This window comes from Acanthaster planci, linkage group LG06, assembly GCF_054643075.1.
Source record: "Acanthaster planci isolate LZ-2023a linkage group LG06, COTS_SCS, whole genome shotgun sequence".
In the NCBI taxonomy this organism is placed as follows: Eukaryota; Metazoa; Echinodermata; class Asteroidea; order Valvatida; family Acanthasteridae; genus Acanthaster; species Acanthaster planci.
Window position 1 is genome coordinate 5378124 of NC_141782.1, and position 27424 is coordinate 5405547.

Consider the following 27424-nt stretch of genomic DNA (forward strand, 5'->3'; position numbering starts at 1 on the left):
AAAATAGGATTGCAACCTTGCACTCCTTCATAGAACTTGGTAAAAGCTTGTTGTCGACCGCAAACATCAAGTTTCTGTTCAGTGAGAAGCTAAGCCAGGATCCTCTTGAGGTGTATTTCAGTAAGCAGATCTTCTGGCAGATCCTGGGACAGTCCTACTGTAGAACAGTTCAGCCATAATATCAACATATCATAATACCTTGCTCTTCTTTTTTAGAAATGTTGTCACTCTGAGTCGTATCAACAGCACTCTCTGGTTTGTCCTGTGAATTTCTGTCATTTACAATTAATCCTAAGACAAATTGCAGTAGATGTTGGTACATGATGTGGGTATGTTTTCCTTTTTCGTTAATCCCCACCGAATTCAAAAACACACGCCACCTTCTTACATGTTCACTGTTTGACCTATAATAATGAAACGTTCGCCACATCATCGCAGAGGCATCAGGTCCAAGCTTTTCTTAGTCCCCTGCAATGGTAACAAACCAAAGGCCACTCACTCGGAAGACTGGAAAGTCAACAAACAGATTTGTTACCAATGACATGATACATAGGGCAATTGGAAAACAGGTAGAGTAAACTGGGTTTGATTTCATATTTAGAAGTCCTTCTTTGATGTACATGCAAGCCTGCTGGATCGCATCTTCTTTACCAAATCTGGCAACAGGGTGCTGAACACCTGAAAATTTAGTGGAAAAATAAAATAAGAATATGTAATAATATATAGAATAAAAGTTATATTAATTACAGTGTAATGAAAAATAAACAAAATTAAGTTCTCTTCAATACACATAAAAATACCCCCAACAAACAGCAAACAAAGCAGGTAAAAAATGATCAGAAAGATGTGCATGTAATCACCTTTTTTGTTTGACTTCTTTGGTTGTGTCTCTTGTGTCGCTGCCTCCTTCGCTTGTCTCTTACTCGCTTATTTCTCACCGTGCTCACTTGTACTGGCCGGAGTGCTCTCAGGTTCAGACTGCACTGCTGCTTCATCTGTCTTACTCGGGTCAGAAACTTTCTCGGTAGATACATCCAGATCTGCTGCTTCTGCAATAAAGATTAAATGTTTGCCTAAATTAAATTTAGTTGTTTGTAAATTGGAATGTTACACACCACTTTTATCAAGGCTACGCTGGGCCATGGAGTAAAACTGTTTCTAAAAATTTTATCAAATATTTTTACAACTTCTCAGTGTTCTTGTCCAACGAGTTATAACTCAACATACATGCCCAGTCAGAGCATCTTTGATCATGTTTGATTTTGAAGTCCATGATGAGAAATAAAAAAAATCATTTTCATCATGAGAATTTAACACGAAGGAATCTACCTCTTTTGGAAGAATCTTCCCAAACATGCCAAAGGCACATCTGGCCCATGCCTATACATGTAGGCTATTTGTGACAATTTAGAAATGTCTACCACTTTTTTTGTCATGGACTAATCATGGACTAATGTCATTGCAATAATTTGCGCCAAGCAACAGACTTTTGTTGACATATGTTGATTAATGAAGTGACGTTCTAATGAAAATTTATTTCCTGATTTATCTGTACTAACGAGATTTATTATCAACCGTGACAGTGTGACAACAATCACAGACCCAGGAATCTTCTGGAATCGTGTCCGAAGTCAACCCGACGCAATAGTAATGAAACCATGCGATATCACACTGAATGTTGTTGCAAGTGATCATTTCCGTAGTGCCCGGCTTTTGACAAATGCAGTATTTCATATCAGAATCATCATCTTCACTCTCAACCTCAACGAACTGACTCACGATATGCCCTCGGGGGGTGTCTGTGGTTAGTCCTCATCATCTACCACCCAGTGTTTTGCGAGCACAGCGTGGGAGTTAGTTCCTTTGATCTACTGGCCATAGTAACTCCTTCCTTTTTTATAGCTCCATGATTTTACATAGGCTTCACGTTGGCTCTACACTTCGGTAACACTGAGTAATTTACATAGGGTAAGTGGGAGCAACCCGGGGTGGTTGGAGGTTCCGTGAGGTAGTACGGTGATTCGCTCCATGATCTCCCACCTTCCTAATAGATATAAACCAACGGAACACTTCCATGCCCAGCTCCCAAGCACTAAGGTCCAACATAGATGTTGATGCTCACCCCGCTGTGGCCTCAGAGAACCAGTCTGTTGCAGCAACACCAGACGAATGGTAAACTACCTTGTTATTTTTCCCCCGTGCTGAAATTTTGTTACATAAGATCAAAACTGAGCCTAGTTGAAACAAATTAGTTATTGACAGCAAGTTCTTGATTTTATAAGTAAAAAGTAAAGTTAGGAACAAATCAGCAGATATGTCCCACTGTAGCCTAGGGGGCACACGCTGGTTCTGTACATAAGAAATAAGTAACGCCATCATCATGGTTGTTTTTGTCCAATGCCAACAGCACTGATCTGGGAGAAGAAGCAGATGGGCCATCAGACAGCGAGGGACAAGGCTCGTCAACGTCAACATCAGTGAGGCCTAGAGGGCGAAAAAGACCAAGAAATGATGAGGAGTACAGTAAGCTCATGGTGCTGGAACAGAAACGTTGTGAGGTTGAGACCCGCCGGGCAGAAATTGAAATTGAAAAACTGCAGCTGGAGAAAGAGCTTCTGTCTCTTCAGATCGCCTCCTTCCAACAAACTCTCGGTCTCTAAGGTGGTTGAATGTTTTATATGTAATCCGGACTGTCAGATTGTCGGTTTATCTATTATTTATATTTTGTTTTATTTGGCGGTTTGGCAGATGTTGAAGTTTTAGATAGGTCTTGAAGGCTATGCATGCTGGAAGTAACTAAATTTAGGTAAGGTTTGCGGTTACACCAAGTACAAGAAGAAATCTCTTGTATTAGTGTGTGCCTCCCGCATACGAACAGAGCAATACTGTTCAAAAATGTCAAGTGTTCACCTCCGGTTCTTCTCAGAGCCACACACTAATACAAGAGATTTCTTCTTGTAGGCCTGCATCATGTAACCGCAAGCCTTACCTAACTTTTTTTAAAAGTTGATTTAATAATCGGTCGGCTAGTCAGTCGTTTTATAATTATTTATTTACTTTATAGTTTAAGGCCTTGTACATTTATATCGAACTTCTTGATTTGAATGTATAGTTGGTGTAATTCACGATGTTTCCAGTTTGTGTTAATGAGAAATAAAAAACTGAAAAAGTTAAAAGTTTTCTGTGTCATTAAACATTAGAACGATGTCTTTACCACTACATCCCACCAATGTCAGCGGCTGCACTGAAGACCCAGTTACGCAAATTAATAACCTTAAACATGACCTTGGCAAAATGTTTATTTATAGCACATACGCGAAAAATGTATTACATTTTTATGCTATGCATGCACTAGGGCCTACTGCACTGTACGTGTATGCACATTATTTTACTAGTTGCATGCACGTAACGCGTACGACGTACGCACACCCACATCACATCACACAAGTAGCAGTTGCAGTTGCTGGGACAAACGACAAAAAAACTTACTGAAAGTATGTCCGCACAATATGCTGTCTGACAATATTTGGAGCCTGCTGCTGGGGTGGTTGATCTGGCTGAGGATATTCTTGAGGCTCTTCGTCCTCTGGGTCAGGGAGGCCACGACTTTTAGCAATGTTATGTAGCACTGCACAAGCAACTATCACCCTGCACGCTCGAGTTGGAGACAGCCGGATTTCACCGTGAAGACAATGGAATCTTCTTTTCCATTGCCCAATTGTTCTCTCAACAATACTACGAGTTGATCTGTAAACAACATAGCAAATCCACACAACTTGAAATCAGTTGCTATCCTGAATTTGCAAGAAAAGTTAGATATTTGGAGATTTCTCATGGATGGAAAATTCAACACACGAATGAATTACCTGTGCGCAGCATTGTATCTTGCTTCAGCTCGATTTGATGGACGGAGGAACGGGGTAAGGAGCCATCGTTTGGACGGGTATCCCGTATCGCCTAACAGGTACATTTCTCCTTCTTGTCCATTTTCAAACTGTTCTCCAACCAGGCTTTCCCGCAGAACCCGGGAGTCATGAGTGCTGCCAGGCCACTTGGCATTAATCGCCGTGAAATTGCATTTGTCGTCGACTACCACTTGGACGTTTATGGAGTGATAGTTTTTGCGATTTACAAACTGTTCCTCCTGCTCAGATGGGGCAATGATTCTGACATGTGTACCATCAATTGCCCCTATTATGCCCGGAAATGATGCAATTCTGAAGAATCCCCGTTGAATGTCTGGTATGGTATCAGCCGCTGGCCACTTGATGAACTGCCTAACCCTTCGAGCAAGACTTGTCGAAACTTCAAAAACAATTCTAGAGACGGAACTTTGTGAAATATTTACAGTATCTCCGACAGTTCTCTGAAATGTTCCACAAGCATAAAACTGGAGTGCCGTTAAGACTTTTAATTCTGGTGATATTGCATGACTTCGCTCGGTCAGTGAGGTAATTTCGTCCCTAATAAGATCAGTTAGGAATAATATTCCGTCTCTGTCAAATCTATACCTTGTGAGTAGTTCACCGTCTGTATATTCATCCAAAGGGTTTCCTCTATCACGAAAAAATCTCTCCCTTCGTATCGCTCTTTCATTAATTTCTCTAAAACGAGCGGCACGAATAAAAGCCGCCATGACACCTAAGTGCCCCGCTTATTTGACTTAAGACACGTCCGACCACACTTAGATTTAAGTTATGAAAATAAGTAGGGCACTTAGTGCAAATGTTTTGTGAATACTACTTAAGTTGCGACACTCGTCTAAGCTGTATACTTAAGTGGGGTGCTTAAATTTTCATGACTTAAGTTGTTTTGTGAATACGGGCCCAGAGCCCTAAGCCCAGGTTGTTTTCTATTTTGGAAGCATCCAACCGAATCCCTTCCTGTTGAAAATACCGATCGATGTATTCCGCCTTATCGCTTTCGGGTTTTACCCAACCCGGCCATTCCGACGCTTCGACTTTTAGTTTCAAGAACGTGCTGATGTACTCGGTAAACAACCCGCCGGTCTTGGTATCCGTGTTATATTGTTCGCTGTGGGAAAAATGCCACACTACCTCCATCTTTACCACCTTGTAACCCAATTCGATCGCCTTTTCCAGTTCAATGGAAACCCACGTACCGTGCAGCGCTCTTTCACCGTCCGTGTGTTGGCAAGGGGTCTGTTGTTGGGTTTCTACGCATGTGCGGCAGAGCGGAAATGTCAACTTCCCACAAGATCGATATACAGGTTTGGTGGAGGTAGGAGGTTACATTTGATGAGACTGTAATAGTCGGACACGTCTTTAAAGTTCTCCGTTATAATCTCGGGGTGATAGAGCGGGTAGGAGCAGTACTTGTTCGTGTAGGGGTACAGGGAACAAAAGTCCACGTATTGAATCTTTTTGTCCCCGGAGGTTTGATAGAATAACCGAGTGGCGTTGGTTTGCCCCCCGTAGAATGCGTCCCTAGGATTCAGCGTGGCGCAGGGTCCTGTGATGGCTTTGTCTTGCAGCGTGCGTTTCATGTCTTCGGGTAAGGTGTTGAACACGGCGTTCCATTCGCATTCCCACATTTCGACAAACTGTTTACAGGGGGGTTCGGAGAAATGATTTCCTCTCCCGAGTGCGCGTGTACAATTCAGACATGGGCGTCATGAGCGTGTTGACCGTCTTTCTATTGGGATAACACTTGACGCACCCGTGAAAGTAACAGCCGTTGAAGGAATAGATAATCTTATTTTTAGCGTCATATCCGTCCACCTTGTCTTTTCCAATCTGTTTTTCGCCTTTGTTTCTCGCGTGCTGAATATAGGTACCCTCGGTCAAGTGCACGTAGTGTAACCACTGCACCGCGACTTTGGATTGATTTTCTTTGTTGTCGTATCCGTGAGGGGGGATGATGGCTGAGGTATCTGCGCGTAGAAAATTCCTCCTGTACACTAAATTACAGGTGGAAGCGATGGTGATGCAACTCTTGAAGGGATCCACACCGGGATCGCCCTCCCCCGTGGAAGTGACCCTCTTGAACAATGCGCGAAACTGCAGACAACAACGACTTATGATATCAACGTCGCTGATGCAATATTTCAGTAATTCGTCTTTGCAGTACGAACTGTTTTCCCTTTTGTTTCTCGTACCAACTATAGAATCCTGTCTTATTCCTTCTTTAGCATTCAGATAGGAGCCGGCGTAATCTTGGTTCGACTTTGTGTTCCACAAGTGAGGAAAAAATCCTTTGTGCAATTCCGTCTGACCGAAGGTCAGAGGTAACTTGGCCAGCGCCACGGGCAAAAAATCATGGAATCGGTCTTTTTCCGTTTGTAACACGGTAGCGATATGGATTGTATTTGACACCCCGTGTAAATGACCTCGGGTATGATGGCATTTTCGTACAAGTAGCTGAGCAAAAAGTACCCGTCGTACGCTTTCAAATTGTGCGTCAACGGACGTAATCAGATCGTTATGATTGTCGTGAAAGTACAGGTAAATGGTATGACGCCGGACGGGCCCTTTGAAAATGGCGGCGTTAAAATGATCGAACGATAACACCACGATGCGGTAATCGGGTAAGACGTCCTGAAATTTACGAATTTCCTCAATGCCACACGGCCCTTCCTTCACGCCCGCTTTAGCAAGCAAATCTCTGGCAAGGGTTTCATGTTCTTTACGCCCTATTTTGATCTGTTTTACTTTGGGATGGTTTTCTATAATGGCTATCCCCGTCACGATCGCCCTGGCGCAACACAGTTCTGTCCTCTCGTCTTTAATCTGAATGATCGACTTCTTATTGCGCCGTGAGTTTGGGTCTTACCCCCTTTTTGCATTCGTATGTGCACGAAATGAATGTCTACCCTATCGTCCAATTGAATAAATTGATAGGACTGCAACACTTGTTGAAATCTCTGGACCGTTAATTCATCGACTCGTAAAAATGGCAGAGCGATGGGAAAATTCAAGTAAGTCGATTGAAACACCAACCTCACTCTGTCTTCGGCGGGGAGACTGTCCGTTAACCTCTGCAAAATGCTCTCAAAATGGAACCCAGGCGAGGTAAAAACTCTCGTAATGATAAATGATCCATGTTCCTGAACTAAACTCTGTAATCGTATGTGGTGGCTTGATACTTTTTTACAAACTTTTCATTAACTTCTACAATATTGTAATAATCTTGCGGTCTCTTCACGCGAACCCTTTTCCTCTGTGGCTGGTTCTCTTCGTCTTCCTCTTCCGGTAGCTCTTCCGCCCCCTCGTCCTCTGGAACATCCTCCCCAAATTCTGCCCACGGGTCACCCCATCGTCCGAGTGGTCATCGCTGTTACCGTACCCGTGCTGATGCGGTGCGTCGTCATCGTGGCCCACAGTCAGCTCTCATAGCTTATGAAGAGCGTACGCCCTCTCCTCTTCGTTGAGTTCAAACGTCTCGAGGATGAGACCGAGTTCTTCGTAAGTTTGACAATTGTGTATTTCTTGGTAGATATTCATGGTTATGACTAAATTTTAACCCGTGACGCGTTGGTTTTTATAGCAATTTTTACACAACGTTGCGACGTCAGCGCTTGCTGCTATACGGTCCTTTGAATAGAGATTAAGGACTCTTATCCTTTCATTCACTTTTGAAGCCTCACGGTCGGCCCACGGTCTATTGTGTCATGTTACTTACGTCCGGACCTCCAACCGGGCCATGGGTCTATTGTGTTGGGGAACATTTTAAGATTTTTGGTCAATGTGTACTCTAAACAGTGTACTATAAACAGTGTACTATAAAACGTGTACTATAAAAAGTGTACTATAAAAAGTGTACCAAACAGCCCCCCCCACTACTAATATGAAATGTTTATCAGATCTAAATAACTGCTGTTTATTAAAATGTTGCACCCGCTCAAACAGGCAGCTTTTATATGCCTCGTGGGCTAACCGTTTTTGGGTGACTACTTTTGTCACGCCTTTTCGTCTTTTTCAAATTTTGCCGATCCGTTAGAATCAAGTACATTTTTGGACGTATGCAAATGACTTCTGAAATTGTTTGGCCCCCAAATTCATTTTTCATTTTGCCAATGACTTTTTTATTCTTTTTTGGATCGTGAAGTTTATGATCCAATGGATAATTACTAAAGTCGAATTATTCACGCTTTTTTCGTAAGTACTTGTTTAAATTGTCGGTTTGAATTTGGACTAATGAAGAATCCGTATCAGTGTATAAAAGACACACACCTGAACCAAAATCAGCTTTTAGCGTGTTGTAATAGAAATCATACATTGAAGTTTTGAATAAATTTAATACGCTCATGCCGCAGTAAATGGGTTTATTTAATTTTGTTTTCATGCGATATATTTCCACAAATGAGAGATCACACTCCTTCTGGTCGCCTTATAGTTTGGTTTAAAAGTTAGCTTCTGGTATTTTTCGGCATCTTGTGAGTCTCTCAATAAATGACCTTCCATTCGATAGCGCACAATTTCCATATAGTTTTACCAAAAACTCCTCAAAATCAGACTTGGCCAATTTGCGTAAGGGACGGCATCAAAAATACAGAGACCGTTCGCACGCGTACGAACGCCAGGAACGCATTCTTTTGTTCAAGCTTCTCCACTTTGCACGCATGAGAAGGGCCCTCCCGTTCCCTTGCGTTCCTCTACAACAAAAGACCTGTCACGGTCTGTGCACACAGGAAGATGCTGTGGCCCCCATGGTGGCATAAAACCTATGCGAAGAAAATGTGAAGTCCCCGAAACAAGAATGGTGTTCTAACAACCGTCCATGGATAGGAAATAAAATTCTCGAAGAACGGCGAACGGCGGGGAAAATTAAATGTTGTATCACTCTTCTGCTTAACACATTTCTTTTTAATTCTCTGATGTAGAGTACTTAAACGCTGCATTCCACAAAGTAATACTTTGCTTCTTATCAGCAAAAAGATATACATTGTAAAAAGTTTTGAGAGGGGGGTGTGTTTGTTATGAAGTAGAAAGATCTTTCCAGCCTTTAAGGTTAGCCGATCGCGCTAATAGATCGCACCATTATTTATTTTCGGTATGTGGAGCCTGCCAATACTGAACTTGAAGAAAAAACATTGAGCGCTTGCAATGTCAGCACTCTTTGCACTAGAATTAGGGGAAGAATTTTGAGCCCTGCCGATCGCATTATGTTTCATTCCAGGTTGTATCCCTCCCTATCAGAGCGCATTATCGCCTTCACAAATTTATTCTACCATTTCAGAGTTTTGTCATTGAGATCTAGGCAAAAACATTTCAGCCCCCAACTGGCTGCTCTTTTTGGAGCTGTTTAATCTTTAATTTTAAGGACCTCCAGCAAAAAGAATATTCCTGCCTTTGCAGATTTAAAAAACAATCCAAGGATACTTGTGCTTCACATATTTTAAGGGTCGGAATTTATGTTTAATAGCAACTTTTCAGTCTGCCGTTAACCGTTTGGTCAAGACACACACAAAAAGCCGCCGCATGTCTGTCTCCACCCAACAAGTGTGGTTTTAATGCATGTACATGTACAGTATGTAGCTCAACAAGGCATTTATGGCTGTCCGAGTACGACTTTCCAAAAAAAAAAGGGAAAAAAAAAAGAGAACGGAGAGGAAGTTGTTCCAATTTATCACGGAGTAATTATAAGAAATATATTCATTCGGGCTGTTCAGCAGAGTATTTTTTTCTGCTGAAAGGTATTAAATATTAAATAGCGGCCAGACAGAGTCCAGGCAGCGACTTGAAGGGGCCCAGGTTTTCCCTTGGTAATATTGTTTCTTGGCTACAGTGGCATAACTCTGGGACTGCGCAAGTGTATCCTACCAATGGCTGTTTTACTTGTAAAGAATCAACTCAGTAATTGGCTGAGGACGTACGATCGCTGTATCTGCCCCGAACGGCATCTTCACAGAGAGCCTGCATGGCCCAAATACTTAAAAAGATACATTGTGTCTAATGGAACAATAGAGCTGTCAATCACTCCTCAGAAGATTTATTTTCCTGCAGAGCGGGAATGGATTTATTCTAGAATTTCTTTATCTGCCGGATTTGCCGAGACACTTTTTTATTTTTCACTTGCTCAACCGCCCAGTTATTTTATCGGAGCACCCAACTCTCGGCATTTCTCCAAGTTTTTTTTTTCTGTACCAAGGCTCTTTTTTATTCGGAGGACCAAACCCGCCAAAAATATTAATTCTTCCCTCCCCGGTATCTATTTTTTTCCAAACTTAGACCAGGTGTAGTTTTGAAATTTTTCCCGGCACCTCTGCTTTTTTTATTTGGAGCAACCAACCCGCCAAGAATATTAATTCTTCCCTCCGCAGCATTTCTTTTCTATCAAAACCTTGACCACTTGTGGTTTTTATTTTTTCCCGGCACTGCTGCATTTTTTTTTCGGAGCATCTATCCCAACCCATCAAATATATAAATTCTTTCCTCTTTGGCGTTTTTCTATCCAAACCAAGACGACGCGTGGTTTTTATTTTTTCCTGTACCTGTTCACATTTTTTCTTATTCCAAGCACCCAACCCATCAAAATATATTTCATTCCTCCTCGACTTTTTTAATCAAAATTTTGACGGGGTGGTTTTTTATTAAGAATGTATAAAATGTGGGAAGTCGATACACCAAAGGGACAACATGAGCGGTTTTCTAAGAGGAAGGAAAAAATCTTATCGGACCAAACACTGTTGACACTCATTTAGCCAAGACTCAAGAACAGCTTGTATGCCTGTTCTTCGCATCTTTGTTGTGACGCTGCCGTTCTCGCGCGCACAGGAACGGCCAATTAACATAACAATACTCTCTGAATCGCGCAAGTATGTGAACGGGCAGGAACGCATTCCGAAGTGCTCTTTGGAACGGGGGTGAACCAGAAGGCGTGCAGAACGGAAGGGAATGCGTGCAGACGCGTGCGAACAGTCTCTATATTTTTGATCCCGTCCCTAACTGGGTATTTTTATCGATATAACTTTTCATCCAAGGCGCCTGTTAATACGACATTCTTGACCGCGGTGGACTGCTTCAGAGAACTATAAAAAACGTCTCTTCGCGGTAGGCTCGTCTCTTTGAATCGGTCAAAGGAGTCGATATGTTCGTAAGGGTAAATGCCTTTTTCCAATAATAAATCCGTGTTTTCTGGAAATCTTTCCCGAAGTAAGTTAAAATCATCGGGTGAACAATTGTTAACTTGTCGACCTATAGCGAAGCTGCCATGAAATGAAATGAAATTAAATGAAATGAGTCTAGGAACCTAAGTTGGCCAAAGCTAAACGAAATATAATTCTCATTATTTTTAGCTATGACACTAATTTACCGCCGTTAAACTCACGAGCGCCCTGCTTAATTAGATGTGCGTCATATTTCTCCAAATTGTGTAAAATAACCGGAATGGGCGTTTCATAGGGTACGACTCTTAACTTTGAATTACAACTGGCGTGCACTGGGCCTCTGTACTTACCCGTCACGTGACAGTGATCTCTGACCTTGCGAAATTTGTTGACTGGCTTTGCGCAAGTCATACATAGCAATTCTCTGAAACCATTGGATCCATTGACCGAACTAAAGGCAGGTTTTTCGTCCTTTGTTTTTGGCTCGTTTGGAATTTTGCACTGGCACTGAGATTCTTTTGTCTTGCCGATAAGCTTTTCACTAATTCAGCAGCGATTGCAATTTTCGTAGATTTTTTTGTAATTTGTCAGACCAAATAAGTGGCTTTAGATTTTCAAATGTTTTATTAATCTCGGCGACTTCTCAGGAAAGCGACCTCACAAAATTAACTGCTGCGTCTTGACCTCTGTACATCTTTTGACTCGTGCATTTACCGTCACATCTGACGACTGCGTATGAATAACCGCACGGCTTATGGATCTGGGTCTTGACCGTGTTTAGTGAGGTTGGGGGAAGGCGCTCTAAAACAGATTCAAAATCTTCGTGAATTATAAAAGGGACGTCTTGCTTGTTTTTATAATTTGCAAACTTGAGAATATTGTTGCTTTGGGCGGTAATTCGACTTTACACGCCGCTGTGTCGATTCCTTGGCAGTCTTCTTGGTGCCTGGCGAGTCTTTCCTGCGTTTGAAAATGTGACAGGCATTTGCAACACCAATATTTTTAGTGGCCGTGTTTATCAACGTCAACCATCAAACGAGAAAAGTTTTTAATCCGACAACAATGACTCGTTTTGCCTTTGGTGAAATAAAGTAAATCGATGGGCTCTTTTTCGCGTTTGGTCTTATAAAGCACATAAATCCCTTCTTTCTCAGTATAACCAAATACATTAATGGCTAAATTATTTTGTGATTCGTTGCGCGAAATTTGTGAAATTGGTGTTGGAAAATTTATATTTTTGGAATTTAGGCCGTCTTCTTTAGTGTAAGTCAAGGTGCGCTCGTTAAATATTTATTTTGAGTTTATTCAATTTTGTTTATTTAATGTGGGTTTGTTTCTAACTGATGCCTGAATATAATTTTAAAGCAGATCTCAACGCCCAGCAAACGCACTCTTGATCTTCTTTATTTTTAACGTTAATAATATCAGTTTTGGCCGCTTAATATTTTGGGAGTGGAATATAAGTGGCGCCGACTGGATTATATTTCACCACGTTGCTATGAAAGGCGTTCTCTTTATCAAACACCCAACCAGAACCACGCTGCTCGTGTGCTTCCACGTCTTCTTGATGTTTTGCAAATCGTTGGGCTAAAACTTCTTCAATTTCTTTCTTAGAAAAGACCGCGTTATTTTGGCTAGTAAATGTGAAAATACCGAGTTTAGTTTCTACTCCTCGCTTTTCCATTTTGAACTGCATCTTGATTGCCGTGTGTAATTTGTGTGAGCCGATTTCCTTAAACTCGGCAAGTGCTTTGTCTTCGATATACTTTCTGTAAAAGGCAAAGAAGTGGATCAAGTCGTCGGCATAGAAACTATACCTAAGTATAGTTCCCAATTTCTGTAATTGCCTCTGAAGCACCTAATTCTTCGGATGTCCACTTCTTCAATCGCTTGCAGCTTAATGTACGCCTTAATCGCGGTGATCAAATCGGCTCGCAAAATTTTCCCTTTTACGCCCGTGGTTGTAAATTCTATGTCATTGTCTTGAACTGTTTGTAAGAGTTGACGATATGATTGGCAAGTGAGATTTTTTAAATTGCCGTTGACTCTCTTGAACCGCTTTTACGAGCTCCGACTTTGTATGTTATATACGCGTTGGCGCCAATGATGGAATGTTATTTTGTCAAACAAAGTCCGCTAGAAACCATTTTTTTCAAGCGCCTAAAGTCCGTTAAGACAGTGCGGCGTTGTGATTTGGTTTCTCTATTCATACCTCTTTTATATATAGGTTTTTAAATTTAATCGAATTTTTTTATTGGTGCTACCAGAGCAGAGCTCTCAAATTTAATCCGCCTCTTCATAAATGTAGTAGTAGGGCAGAGCCGATCTCGGTGTCGGCCGTGCCCTACACCTCATCGTCTCTTTTCGCAAGTAATCGGAAACTAAGGCTTGGCAAAATTGAATGCCGGTCTTATGAGGTCGAGTCTGGTTTTCAAATGTTATAAGAGCGCTGATGGCAACGGCCTTTCTAAAAATTTGTAAAAATCGCATAGAGGGTTTTAGAGGCGTTTCGATTTTGCCGTGGTTTAGTTTGGGATTTTGGGTACACTGGGGGACGATGAGGTGAAGGGGTGGCTGGCGGTGAAATCGGTTCTCCCCTACTACTTTTTTTAAACAGACCGTACTTTGATTTTTTAATTCATTTTCCCCAAACCGAATGAAATCTTTCGAACCAAATATATCTTTTATGGATGAACATGTTTCTAAGATTCAAATGAAATTTTGTTGACCTAACATGTTTTTAAGATTCGAATAAAAAATTTTAGACCTGACATGTTTTTAAGATACGAATAAAAATTGTTGGACCTAATATGTATTTAAGATTCAAGTAAATTTTTTCAGACCTAACATGTTTTGAAGATTCAAATAAACTTTTTCGAGTTCTGCACCCGCATTTCATCCGAATTCAGAAAGCATCCGAATTTCGAAAGCATCTGACTTTAAAAATCATCCGCATTTCGAAAGCATCCGACTTTAAAAAGCATCCGAATATTAAAAAAGCATCGAATTGAAATAGCATCCGATCTTTTTGACGGTGTTCGGCCCAATGGTACCCGAAGTTCCGAATCTTTTTCGACGATTCGGCTGTGTTCGGTATGCGCATGCGCAGTCAAACTATAGAATTATTCCCGCTCCCTTAAATAATCGGGCAGTCAGTGCTATAAGCCCCAAATTTCAAATTAAGTCAAGTGACTACATACATACATTGAAAGCACGGATGTTTTGCTGGTCTGGACGCCCGTGAGTACGAGCCACAGTGCGCCCTAGGCACGTATGTTCATGCCCCCCCCTCTTAGTTTGTACGCATGCGTACTGAATCCCACTGTAGCCAGAAGCCTGTCAAATGGCCCTTGACTCGAACAGGTGGATCACAAAAGTAATCGATCAACATCAAGCACAGGAAAAAAGTTGTTTGCCCCTTATTTCTATAACGATTAGTATTGTGACGAAACAGGGGTAGGCATGAATGCCAGTCTAAGTCATGAATTATTAAGCATTGCGTTGACCAATCAGCGTTGCGTAGAGCACTAGGTCTGGGCGCTTGCGGCGTGCTTAGAGCGCGCACAATCAGTTGGTGAATTTTGCTGCTGGGTCGCAGAGTGGTAGGATCGTGGAGGACGCTGTCTACCGTTCTGTGCTGTGACTGTGCGAGGTATAGCGTGGACGCTGCACCAGGGGCGCTGCGTGTAGTGACTATATCTGGTAGGTTTAGTAGCAAACCGTATTGGGTCTAGATTACTTTAATGATAGAGCTGAGTGTCGTGAATCTAGGCTGGGAGCTAGTGGTCTTTGCTGTTGGATTGCTTGTCGTCTGTAAGCACTGATAGTGGGGTGACGACTGGAAGACAATCTGGTCATTGTGCTAGCTAGCCTTCAGGTTTACTTGATGTACTCAGATCACTGTGAGGGTAATTTCCCTTTCGTTAGATCGACCCTGTTTTGCATGACACTCTGTGTTATTTGTGTGAGGGTTATCACTATTTAGTGAGGTAACCCTTGGGTTGTAGGCTAGCTGTGTTTAAGTTAGTCGGGTGGTTAGTTAACCACGTGAGGCATATTGTATTGCCTTGTGAGGTGTATTGTGTACATAAACCTTGAGTGATTTCTATACCTTATTGATTTTTATTGCAATAAATCAAATACTTGATTATTGTCCTTGGAAATCCTGTGTCACTATAAGGTTTATTTAGGTTTCCCTGTGTTTCATTATTGTATTGCCAGATAAATCCAGTCTTTCCTAATTGGTGGTAAACTTCCACCCAACGAACTGCCCCTAGGCTTAGTCTGCCGTTCGTTAACTGATATCACCCCTTGTGTCAGGGTAGCCGCTCATCCTTGCTCAAGGTTAATAAATATATTTGTGGGGTAGGGCCAGGTCAATTCCATCCCTGATCCGGCTAGTTACTGGGTCCACCACAAGAGGTGTCAGTTGCATTCGCCACAAATGGTGTCAGAAGTGGGATTTTTAGGATTGAATTGTGATTTTATCTGGTTGTAGAGAGTAATAGCATAAGGGAATTCCTTTTGGAAAATTTTGTCAGTAAACCTCATTGAGGTGCACCGTGAGGGTAATTGTAACGAGGTAGGCGGGTTATGCTTACCTGTATAGTTACTGCCCTGTACGTCGTGTTCCTTGTTGGGTTAGTGACATTGGTGGGGATTCTATTTAGGATTCGAGCAGAGTTGCGATCCTTGCGAAGTACTGCAGGACAGCAACTGCCAATCCTTTTGAGAATTCACCAGGTGGCAGTAGGTACACAAGGGTTGGTAAATTCCAGAGGCTTGGGACGGTTTGTCCCGCAGCCTGAATTTGCCTGTGAGCTACCAATATCGCCAAGTGGCCAGTGGCCGAGTCTAGAGAGTCTAATTGAGACTGAGATTCCTGCTCAGGAGGGGACTCCAGTATGAGCGAGGTTAAGGACAGTGGTGTTGGCTCGATGGGGGCTGACAAGGGTTCTGTCCTGAATGACCTGAACCGTACAAGAATGGAGGTTCAGTGGCTCAAGTGGGAGCGGGATCGTCTTTCCGCTGAGCTAGAGGCTGTTAAAAAAAGGTTCACAGCCTGAGATTGTAAGTGAGGCACATACACCTAAGGGAAGAGATATGCCTTGTATAAAGGTCGACTCGGAAGTCGACTGGAGGTTGCCTGAGGATACCTCAGGGTATGCCTCATTGAAGGCACGACAGCGTTCCTGTGTTGGTACATTGCCGGAATTGGTTCCAAGGGAAGTGTCGAGGCAAGCTGAGATTACGCCTGTGAGGCCTATTCCCATGCGTAGTCCTAGCACCAATCCTTTTTTGAACCGTGAGGTTGATCGCGCCGAAAAGGAGCGAGAGTTACACAGTGAGTTGTTGAGTTTTGTAACTCGCCCAACTGTGGGGGGAATCCAACAAAGCGAAATTCACGAGGGCTATCGACTCTGACACTGAGCGACGTCTTCAGAAAATCGAGGAAAATGCTGGCCATCAGTCAAAGAGATTAGACCAGATGGTTGAGTTGCTGACAGGACTCAGCAAACAAAGTCTAAGCCCAAGTGGACAGGCGAAGTCCCCTTCAAGGCAGTCACCAAAGCCTGGGAGGAAGAAGCCTAGTGAGTTGAAGTGTTTTAAGTGTGGGGATGCTGGTCATTTCGCTCGTGAGTGCAGTAAGCCTCACAAGCAGAGAAGTGAGCAGGGAAACGTCAGCCAGCCGACCGGTGGGCCCGCGGGCAGGCTGGATGTTCCACAGGGCCCAAGCAAGGCAGGAAGAGGCGGAAATCAGAAGGCGGAGAGCCTAGAGGCACTCAGCCTTAGTTGGGTGTTCGGCCTAGATATGGGTTGTTCATAGATGGTGTTGTAAGGGGAACAAGCTGTAGGTTCCTAGTGGACTCACGGTCTACAGACACATTGGTCATTAGTCGAGTCTACCAGGAAATGGCCAAAGAACGGAGGCCTGTGCTAGACATGGACAGCACCAACATTCAACAGGTCGATGGCAGTCAACTGTCAGTGATGGGTGTTGCCTGGGTTGATGTACAATTGGGAAGAACAACTTTCCCAGTGCGAGCTATATTCGCCGATGTCAAATATGACGGTATATTGGGCATGGATTTCTTGTTACCCACTGGCGGAAATTTAGATTTCCAAAGTCTCGAATTGAGGCTGAATGGTGAGCGGCTGAAATGTACAAGCAGTACCGGAGAGCCATTCATTGGAAGGGTGCTCGTGGCTGAAACCATTGAAATTCCTGCAGGTCACGAGGCTGTTGTGCCTGGCGAGGTAGCCACTATCTGTAAGGCAGCTGATCAGCCAGCAATCATCGAGCCTGTGGGAAGTGGGGGTGAATTGGCTGAGCGAGGCCTAATGCTAGCCAGAACACTGGTCCAGTCGAGGGCAGAGGTTCTTCCTCTACGGATTTTAAATCCAAATATGGAGAAACGGGTTGTTCAGAAGGGGACAGCCGTTGACACTATTGCAACAGTGGAGGTTGATTCGGTTGCTGTTGCTGGTCGGAAATGTACGGGCGAGGTTGGAGGAGACCTCCCGAGTCACCTGCATGATTTGTTTGACCGTAGTAAGGTCAACCGTGATGAGGATTATCATGCCGAGGTGAAGTCTTGCCTGGTTGAATTTCAAGATGTCTTTTCTTCGGGTGAGCATGATATAGGGCGAACAGAGGTGGTGAGACACCAGATTAATACTGGTGATGCCCGGCCAATCAAAGAGAGGCCAAGGCGCCACCCTCTGTGCAATCAGCGGGAGATTATGAAGCAAGTACAGGACTTGCAGAAGAGGGGGATTATTGAACCGTCTGACAGCCCCTGGGCTGCTAATGTGGTTTTAGTCCGGAAAAAAGACGGGTCACGTCGACTTTGTGTTGATTATCGAGGCTTAAACAGGGTGACCATCAAAGATGCGTACCCTGTGCCTCGGATTGACGAGACACTCGATGCTCTTGCGGGCGCCGAGTGGTTTTCGACATTAGACTTAGCTTCGGGATATTGGCAGGTGGCCATGGACGAGGAGGCCGGTAGGAAATCAGCTTTTGTGGTCCGAAATGGCTTGTATCAGTGGAGATGCATGCCTTTCGGCCTCTGCAATGCCCCAGCCACATTCGAGAGGCTGATGGACAAAGTAATGGCAGGCCTTCAGTGGGACAACCTGTTGATATACCTGGATGATGTCATTGTATTTGGCAAAACGGTCAAGGAGGAGATCGAGCGACTGAGAGTCGTTCTCTCCAGGTTGAGAGAAGCTGGGTTGAAATTGAAGCCAAGTAAGTGCTTCTTGTTCCAGAAGCAGGTTAACTACTTTGGACACATTGTGTCGTCCAAGGGTGTAGCTACGGACCCCGAAAAGGTGCGAGCCGTGGCTGAGTGGCCGACACCTAAGTGTGTAAAGGAAGTGCGAAGCTTTGTTGGTCTCGCTTCCTACTACAGGCGGTTTATCCGTGGATTTGCTGAGGTGGCATCACCGTTGCATACTTTGACTGAAAAGTCAAGAGAATTTGTCTGGACCGAGGCTTGTCAAGAAGCATTTGAGGAGCTTAAACGGAAGTTGCAGGCAGCTCCTGTTTTGGCTTACCCTGTGCCAGACGGTGACTACATCCTAGACACGGATGCTAGTGGAGTTGGAATAGGGGCAGTTTTGTCCCAGGTTCACGGAGGCGAAGAGAAAGTTATCGCCTATGCCAGCCGCAAGTTGAGTAGGGCTGAAAAGAACTACTGTGTTACGCGGCGGGAGCTGTTGGCGGTAGTGGTCTATTTGAAACAGTTCAGGCAGTACCTGTATGGTAGGAAGATTGTCCTTCGCACTGACCATGCTGCCCTCCGGTGGTTGCTTAATTTTAAGAGCCCCGAGGGCCAGCTTGCTAGATGGCTTGAAGTCATCAGTGAGTATGATTTGACCATTCAACACCGACCTTGACGAAAGCATGGGAATGCCGATGGGCTGTCCAGGAAGATCTGTAAGCAGTGCGGTCGGCATGATGATGATGAGGAGGCAGTGGAGGTACCTCAGGTACCTGATGAGTTTGAGGGTGCTGAACCAGCTGGTATTTTTGTGGGTCAGGGAAGTTGTTGCTGATCCAGGAGTTCCAAAGGTTGAGGTGAGGGGTATTTTTGCCCAACCTTGTATGCCAAGGGATACTGTTGGTCAACCACAGATGGAGGATCCCAGCATGAGTTGGATTGTTAAATCTAAGGAGGAGCTGAGCAGTAGACCTCTTTGGGAAACTGTTTCAGGCACCTCGTCTGCCCACAAAACGCTATGGTCCCTCTGGGACCAGTTGCAAATGCGCAATGGGGTGCTTTGCAGAAGTTGCTTTGCAGAGTCCGACGATGGGAAGTCAGTCACGTGGCGACTGGTACTTCCGAGGAAGCTTCAAGAAGATGTCCTTCGTGAGCTTCATGGTGGTCGGACGAGCGGTCACTTGGGTGTCACAAAGACACTGGCCAAGGTAAAAATGCGGTATTACTGGCCGGGAATAACCGCTGACGTGAGGTCTTTCATAAGACAGTGCGAACTTTGTGGAAGGAGGAAGTCTCCTGTAAAGTGGAGAGTTTCCCCCTTACAACAGTACGTGGTTAACGAGCCCATGGAAAGAGTGGCTGTGGACTTGCTGGGGCCACTGCCCCGGAGTGACAGTGGCAATTGTTGGATCATGGTGGTCAGGGATTACTGCTCCAAGTGGATGGAGGCATATCCCCTCCCGATGCCAGGGCTGAAACCGTGGCAAATAAATTTGTCACCGAGTTTGTCCGTAGGTTTGGGATTCCTTTGGAACTGCACTCAGACCAAGGGACAAACTTTGAGTCGGTTGTCTTTGCTGAGATGTGTCGGGTTTTGGGCATATCCAAAACTCAAACTACAGCGTACAACCCAAAGTCCGATGGACTGGTTGAGCGATTCAATAAGAATTTGATCAACATGGTTGCTGTGATGATTGAACCAAAGAGAAAACAGCGTGACTGGGATGAGTGTCTGCCATATGCATGCTTTTCATATCGGTGCACTCCCCAAGAGTCGACTGGTGAGTCTCCAAATATGATGATGCTGGGGAGGGAGACCAGGTTGCCAGTGGACTTGTTAATTAAAGGTCCTACAGTGGAAGACCCGGTAAAAACAGATTTTGCACGAGGGTTGAGGCAGAATCTGCAGGAGGCTCATAGCAGAGCTAGAGAGTGCCTCAAACAAAGTGCCAGGCATCAAAAGCGGAACTACGACCGCAAGGTGCATGGAGGAGGGCTGGCGGAAGGTCAGTTTGTCTGGCTTTTCAATAAGTCCAAGAAGAAAGGGAGGTCCCCGAAGTTAGATTTTCGTTGGGATGGACCATTTCTGGTGGTCAAGAAACTCTCTGATGTAACTTACAGGATTCAACGGAAGCGTGGAAGTAAGGCTTTTGTACTTCATGGAGACAGGCTCAAACCATACACTGGGGAGACCCTAAAACCATGGCGATATGAGCCGAAGGTGATTGAGGAACCCTTGATGCAGGAAATAGCAAGGGGTCCCCAATCTATTGGCGTAGAGCTTGTACATGATGGAGGGAGTAAGGTTCATGGAAGAAGTGTGGAACCTCCTGAGGCTCAAACGATTGGTCCTTCAGGATACAAGGCCGAGGGGAATGGCCCGACAGAAGCTCCCAGAAGGTACCCTCAGAGGGAACACCGGCTCCCGGCACGATATAGGGAGGATTTGGGGAAACTTTAAATTGTGTTTAGGAGGAGAAGACTGACAGAGACGAGGAAGGGAAACCAGCGAAGAGGATGAAGGTTGCAACCATAGAAGAGAAGATCTTCCGCAAAACCTTCCTCGATGGCAGGCTGATTCGAGAAGAAATCCACCATCAGGCATACCTGAGACCTGTCGATGCTAATGAGTATCTCACAGTTGCAGAAGACAGCACTTAGTTGTTTTTTTGGCTTCTACCTTTTGTCTATGACTAGCAAGGAAAAGCAGTTTATAAATATGTTTTGCTTGTGTTACAGGTTAAAGTTAACTTATTTCTTCAGTGTATTTTGAAGTTTGAAGTGTTGAGAATCACTAAAGGTTTTGCTACTAGTTGAAGTTTATTTTTATGTCAAAAAAAAACAAGGGCGTTTTAATTGTATAAATAGCAGGAGAAGTTTGAGGTATATTATGAACTTAATGGAGAGTACACTTGTGAATAAATTATGCTAATTGTAACGAGGTTTATTAGGTAAACCTCAGGTTTGTTTTGTATAAAGTGAGTGATTTCCACATTGTGTAAGTAATGTATATCTGTACTTATAACTGGTTTGAGGTTTATGGACCTTATGGCAGGGGTTATAACTGTATAAGGTTTATTGGTCTTGGGGTTTAGGTAGACCTCATGTTGTTGTTGTAGTTGTATAATAGAGCCCTCTTTCTTATAGTTTTAGATTAAGCCATTTCGCCCAGGACGGACCAAGCTTAGCTGGGGCCTGTGTGACGAAACAGGGGTAGGCATGAATGCCAGTCTAAGTCATGAATTATTAAGCATTGCGTTGACCAATCAGCGTTGCGTAGAGCACTAGGTCTGGGCGCTTGCGGCGTGCTTAGAGCGCGCACAATCAGTTGGTGAATTTTGCTGCTGGGTCGCAGAGTGGTAGGATCGTGGAGGACGCTGTCTACCGTTCTGTGCTGTGACTGTGCGAGGTATAGCGTGGACGTTGCACCAGGGGCGCTGCGTGTAGTGACTATATCTGGTAGGTTTAGTAGCAAACCGTATTGGGTCTAGATTACTTTAATGATAGAGCTGAGTGTCGTGAACCTAGGCTGGGAGCTAGTGGTCTTTGCTGTTGGATTGCTTGTCGTCTGTAAGCACTGATAGTGGGGTGACGACTGGAAGACAATCTGGTCATTGTGCTAGCTAGCCTTCAGGTTTACTTGATGTACTCAGATCACTGTGAGGGTAATTTCCCTTTCGTTAGATCGACCCTGTTTTGCATGACACTCTGTGTTATTTGTGTGAGGGTTATCACTATTTAGTGAGGTAACCCTTGGGTTGTAGGCTAGCTGTGTTTAAGTTAGTCGGGTGGTTAGTTAACCACGTGAGGCATATTGTATTGCCTTGTGAGGTGTATTGTGTACATAAACCTTGAGTGATTTCTATACCTTATTGATTTTTATTGCAATAAATCAAATACTTGATTATTGTCCTTGGAAATCCTGTGTCACTATAAGGTTTATTTAGGTTTCCCTGTGTTTCATTATTGTATTGCCAGATAAATCCAGTCTTTCCTAATTGGTGGTAAACTTCCACCCAACGAACTGCCCCTAGGCTTAGTCCGCCGTTCGTTAACTGTGTCAGGGTAGCCGCTCGTCCTTGCTCAAGGTTAATAAATATATTTGTGGGGTTGGGCCAGGTCAATTCCATCCCTGATCCGGCCAGTTACAGGGTCCACCACAAGAGGTGTCAGTTGCATTCGCCACAGTATTTCAACACGCAAAGACCCTTTTGATAACTTGCACATGATAAGAAAACTTTTTCTGCCAATTTTTGCCCGTCTTTCTTACGTACCTTCAAAGTAGCAGTCAGAAGTTGGAAGTGAAGCCAACATTTAAGAGGGAATTTTTTTTTTCAGTTTTGCTGAGTTTTCCCGGACATTTCTTTACTTGTGAATAATGAGGAATATCATTAACGATCTAATGAGAAAGTATAATGCAAGAAGGAAACCGTATGGATGAGAACGGAAAGTTTTTGTTTGTGCATGATAATCAGGCAATTTGACGTGATTGTACACATTCGTGCAATGCAGTAGGCCATGGTACCCAAATGCACTCGTATCCAGGTCTGCGTAGGTACATGCATGCACCATGCCCAAAATCCAGATATCTCGTTTTTGACCGCTGCCAAACTCGTGTAGAAATTTGAATCCGCATGAAAGACAAAATGCATTTCAGACAAATAGCTCTGGATCTTGAAAAAATTAACTGATAGGCCTACATGTAGATACAAAACAGACAGTATCACCGGTGATATGAGGGGAATTCCTCAAGGAAGGCCTACATGTAGATACAAAACAGACAGTATCACCGGTGATATGAGGGGAATTTGACAAAGGTGTGAAAATTGGACACAAAGCTAGGTACAAATACTGTGAGAAATATCACTCTGCCTTCGAAGTAATTCTAGAAATTAGTCAGACGACTCTTACTAAGTTACTTGTTCTCCATTAGAAACACATTCTTGAAAGTTCTTTATTTAGCCATGGTAGCACTTACCGACTTTTCAGAGACTCTAAGACCCATCCGGGATGATTGTAGAAAGTCTTGAAAGCATGTATTTATCTTTCAGTGATGACTAATTTCCTTAAGAGGAATTGCTTCTTTACAGATCCTATTCACAATGGTTTTACATAGCACGACTGGTTAATGGCAGAAGTGTGCGTGTGCAGGCATTGCATTATGCTCGTGTATGTACATGTATGTACTGTGGCGAAACAGGGTAGCTGCGCAGACTTGTGTTTAGTCTGGGTCATTAATAATTCAGGAGCGTCTTAATCATGCATTAAACATGCGCGCGGCAACCAATCAGAGGCGCGCATTACCTTAGGTCTGGGTGCTGGCTGCGTTGGTTGCCGGGACTTCTCAAGATGGCAGCGTGCTAACCAGAGCTCTGTGGAGTTGTGTTGTATTTCGAGAGTAAATCTGACGTACGACCGCCGGTGGTTGGGGATCTACCTCAAGTGTACCTGGTGCGATCGGTTAGTGTGGTACTTGTTCTCAGTTGCCGGAGCTGCCGATTGTATCAGATCTCTTTGAAGATTGGGAATCGTAAGACAGTCTCGTTTATTTAAGAAGTGGTAGATTATAGGGTTAGGGAACCCGAGCGAACCAGTTAATTGGGGAATTAGCGAAGCTTAGACTAGAAGGATTGTGTGCCGTTGTTCCATGCTTGTTGGCATAGCGACGGTTGGTTGCGGTCCTGGTCTGGGAGCTTGCTTTCCTCGTTGAGGTTTACCGGGTGCAGGTTTCCGTTAGAGTCTGGTGAGGACTATTATAATCGCCTTCTTAATCAACTTACCTGTGTTATTTCATAATAACTTGAAGTGGGTGAGGGTTATTTAAGTCACCTGAAACCTTGTTGCAGTTTGGGAACTGTGTTGCTTTGTAAGGCAGTACAGATTATTCTTGTATAAGTGTACCCTGTTGTGTTGTACAGTTACGAAGATTGTAATTGCTTGTGTGGTCAAGACTTATCAGTTATAAGCCATCAGTAGATTATTTATTTAGACTTGAGGGTTAACTTGATCACTGTGAGGGTTACCTGGTTATTGTGAGGGTTACCCTGATCGCTGTGAGGTTTACCCTGATCACCGTAAGGGTTATTCTGGTGTAGGTTAAGGATAAGGCTGATTAATCACGACCGTGGTGCAGTTGACCACATAGGACTATCTCCCCGTGAGGATAATTTTGTATATAATTAATTGCTGTTGTATATAACGGATAACTGAGCACTGACATTGAATAAACCAATCATATAATTGCCTTAGAGATCACTGGTCACCGTGAGATTTAGTCAGTCCTGTATCACTTGTATTGACATTAACTGTAATCTTTATTGACATTGGGATTAATTACCTAATCACAGAGCGGTGGTAAACTTCCACCAAACGAACAGCCCCTAAGGCATAGTCCACCGTTCGTTAACTGATATCCCCCCTTGCGTCAGGATAGCCGCTCATTCTTGCGTAAGGTTAATAAATATATTTGTGGGGTAGGCCAGGTCAATTCTATCTCCGATCCGGCCAGTCTGCTGGTCCGCCACAAAAAGGTGTCAGTTGTCCCGCCACAAATGGTGTCAGAAGTGGGATGCTCTGTGATTTTGTTATAGTTGTATTTACCAATAAAGAGTAAAACTTTTGTCATTTGTTGTGAAGTGGATGTGCCTCACAGAGGTGCACAGCGAGGGTAATTGTAACGAGGTAGGCGGGTTATGCTTACCTGGGTAAGTACTGCCTTTTACATTGTATTCGTTGTTGGGTTGGTGACATTGGTGGGGATTCTGTTTAGGATTCGGGCAGAGTTGCGATCCTTGCGACTTACTGCAGGACAGCAACTGCCAATCCTGTTGAGAACCCACCGGGTGGTAGTAGGTATACAAAGATTGGTAAATTCCGGAGGCTTGGGACTGGGAGTCCCGCAGCCTGAGTTTGCCTGTGAGTTACCAGTATCGCCAAGTGGCCAGTGGCCGAGTCTAGAGAGTCTAGTTGAGACTGAGATTCCTGCTCAGGAGGAAACTCCAGTATGAGCGTGGTTAAGGACAGTGGTGTTAGCTCGATGGGGGCTGACAAGGGTTCTGTCCTGGACGAGCTGAACCGTTCAAGAATGGAGGTTCAGTGATTAAAGTGGGAGAGGGACTGTTTGTCCGCAGAGTTGGAGGCTGTCAAGAAAGGTACACAGCCTAAAACGCTGAATGAGGATACCCCTAAGAGTAGGGATACACCTCTGGTTGAAGTTGATTCTGAAATCAGCTGGAAATTGCCTAAGGGTACCCTCGGGTACGACCTGAAGGCAAGAGAGCCTTCCTGTGTTGGCACATCGCCAGAATTGGTTTCGAAGGAAGTGCCGAGGCACGCTGAGAGTACGCCTGTGAGGCCTATTCCCATGCGTAGTCCTAGCACCAATCCGTTTTTGAACCATGAGGTTGATTGCGCTGAGAAGGAGCGAGGGTTACACAGTGAGTTGTTGAGTTTTCTTACTCGCCCTACTGTGGAGAAATCTGACAAAGTTGTCGATAAGGTGGACTCACCTGGAGTTGGCCCTTGGCCACTGAAAAGGGAGTCTAGGTTGGTGGGTAGTGAGGGTTATGGTACACCAAGCGGTAGACCTCGAAGGCCTACGATTACCCCCGATCGGTATAACGGTAAGGTTCTTTGGAACGAGTACTACCGCCACTTTGAGGCGTGTAGGAAGGTGAATCAGTGGAGTGAGGAGCAGGCAACCGAGTTCCTGGCTGCTAGCCTCCAGGGTGATGCGCTCCGTATTCTTGGCGACGGGTCCAAGAAGTTCACGTTTGAAGAACTTGTTCAGGTTCTAAACACGAGGTTTGGTCCCAGCCAACAGGCTGAGAACTACCTCGTGGACTTAAGGAGCCGACGTCAGGGGTTGAAGGAGAGTCTTCAAGAACTGGGGCAGGCAGTCCGTGAGTTGGTGGTGAAATCCTATCCAGAGATTCCCGAAGAGGCACGTGAGCGCCTGGGGAAAAATCACTTCATGGATGCTGTGTCGAGTCAGGTGGTCCGGGAAGGCATTTATCGCGCCCGTCCGAAGACACTGGACGAGGCGATACGTGCAGCTATAGAGACTGAGAATTTCGAGAAAATTGAGAGTGAAAGGCGAGTAGAGAAGAAGCCAACGAAATTCACAAGGGCCATGGACTCGGGCACCGAAGAGCGTTTGCAGAAGTTGGAGGAGAGTGCTGGGCAGCAAGCCAAGAAGATAGATCAGGTTGTCAAGATGTTGACTGAGTTCACGAGCCAGGGTGACGATAAGCCTCCAGCGAGGCTGTCGCCGAAACTAGAGAAAAAGAAGCCTTGTTTGTTGAAGTGCTTCAGGTGTAAAGAGGTTGGTCATTTTGCCAAGGAATGTACCAAGCCTCGGAAAGAGAGAAAGGGGCAGGCTGGACCTCCCCGAGTGCCCAAACGAGGGACGAACGAAGCCAACCAGAGGCACAGGACAGAAAAAGGCAGAGAGCCACCAGGTGCTCAGCCCAAGTCTGTTTCCCGGCCAAGGTGTGGGCTGTTTGTCGATGGAGTCGTTAGAGGGGCGAAGTGTCAGTTCTTAGTTGATTCAGGGTCAACAGACACTTTAATCAGTAGTGTTGTTTATCATAAAATTCCCAAGGAGCAAAGGCCTGTGCTGGAAGCGGAAGAGGCCAGCATTCGGCAAGTTGATGGCAGTCCATTAGCAACAATGGGTACTGCTTGGGTCGATATACAAATAGGCAAAACGGTTTACCCGGTAAGGGTAATTTTTGCCGACATGAAGTGTGAGGGTATATTAGGGATGGACTTCCTGTTACCTACCAGAGGTAACTTAGATTTTGGAAGGTTGGAGTTGAGGCTGAATGGAGAAAGATCAAGTTGTACCAATGGTGCTGGTGAGCCGTTTGTCGGTCGAGTATTGGTGGCGGAAACCACCGAGATCCCAGCGGGCCATGAGGCTATTGTGCCTGGTACTGTAGCCAGTACCTGTGAGGCAATGCGACAGCCGGCCTTGGTTGAACCTGTGGAAGGTGGTGGCGAATTGGCTCAGCGAGGCTTAGTTTTAGCCCGGTCGCTGGTGGAGCCACACGCCGAGTCTCTACCGCTGCGGATATTTAATCCGAATGAGGAGAGACGCGTTGTCCGAAAGGGGACAGCTGTTGGT

At 44.5% G+C, this 27424-nt stretch overlaps 2 protein-coding genes and 1 long non-coding RNA gene across 3 annotated transcripts in view; 2 read left to right on the top strand and 1 right to left on the bottom strand.

The window, feature by feature from the left end:
* Window positions 1–204: 204 nt before the first annotated feature.
* Window positions 205–23598, bottom strand: LOC147798763 (uncharacterized). The gene is made up of 3 exons (XR_015425590.1): window positions 23276–23598; window positions 861–1049; window positions 205–678 (listed from the first exon to the last, which is right to left on the bottom strand). It is a non-coding gene; the product is annotated as an uncharacterized LOC147798763 (long non-coding RNA).
* On the top strand, window positions 1043–3332 carry LOC147798764 (uncharacterized). The gene is made up of 2 exons (XM_087137772.1): window positions 1043–2172; window positions 2408–3332. Exons 1-2 carry the CDS (start codon window positions 2075–2077, stop codon window positions 2658–2660), a joined length of 351 nt encoding a protein of 116 aa, XP_086993898.1. The 5' UTR covers window positions 1043–2074; the 3' UTR covers window positions 2661–3332.
* The window catches only part of cdk10 (cyclin dependent kinase 10), a 184177-nt gene continuing 161064 nt past the window's right edge, over window positions 4312–27424 (top strand). The window contains exon 1 of the mRNA XM_087137764.1: window positions 4312–4451. The gene's annotated coding sequence lies outside the window, so the exon portion shown is untranslated. The remainder of the gene's footprint in view (window positions 4452–27424) is intronic.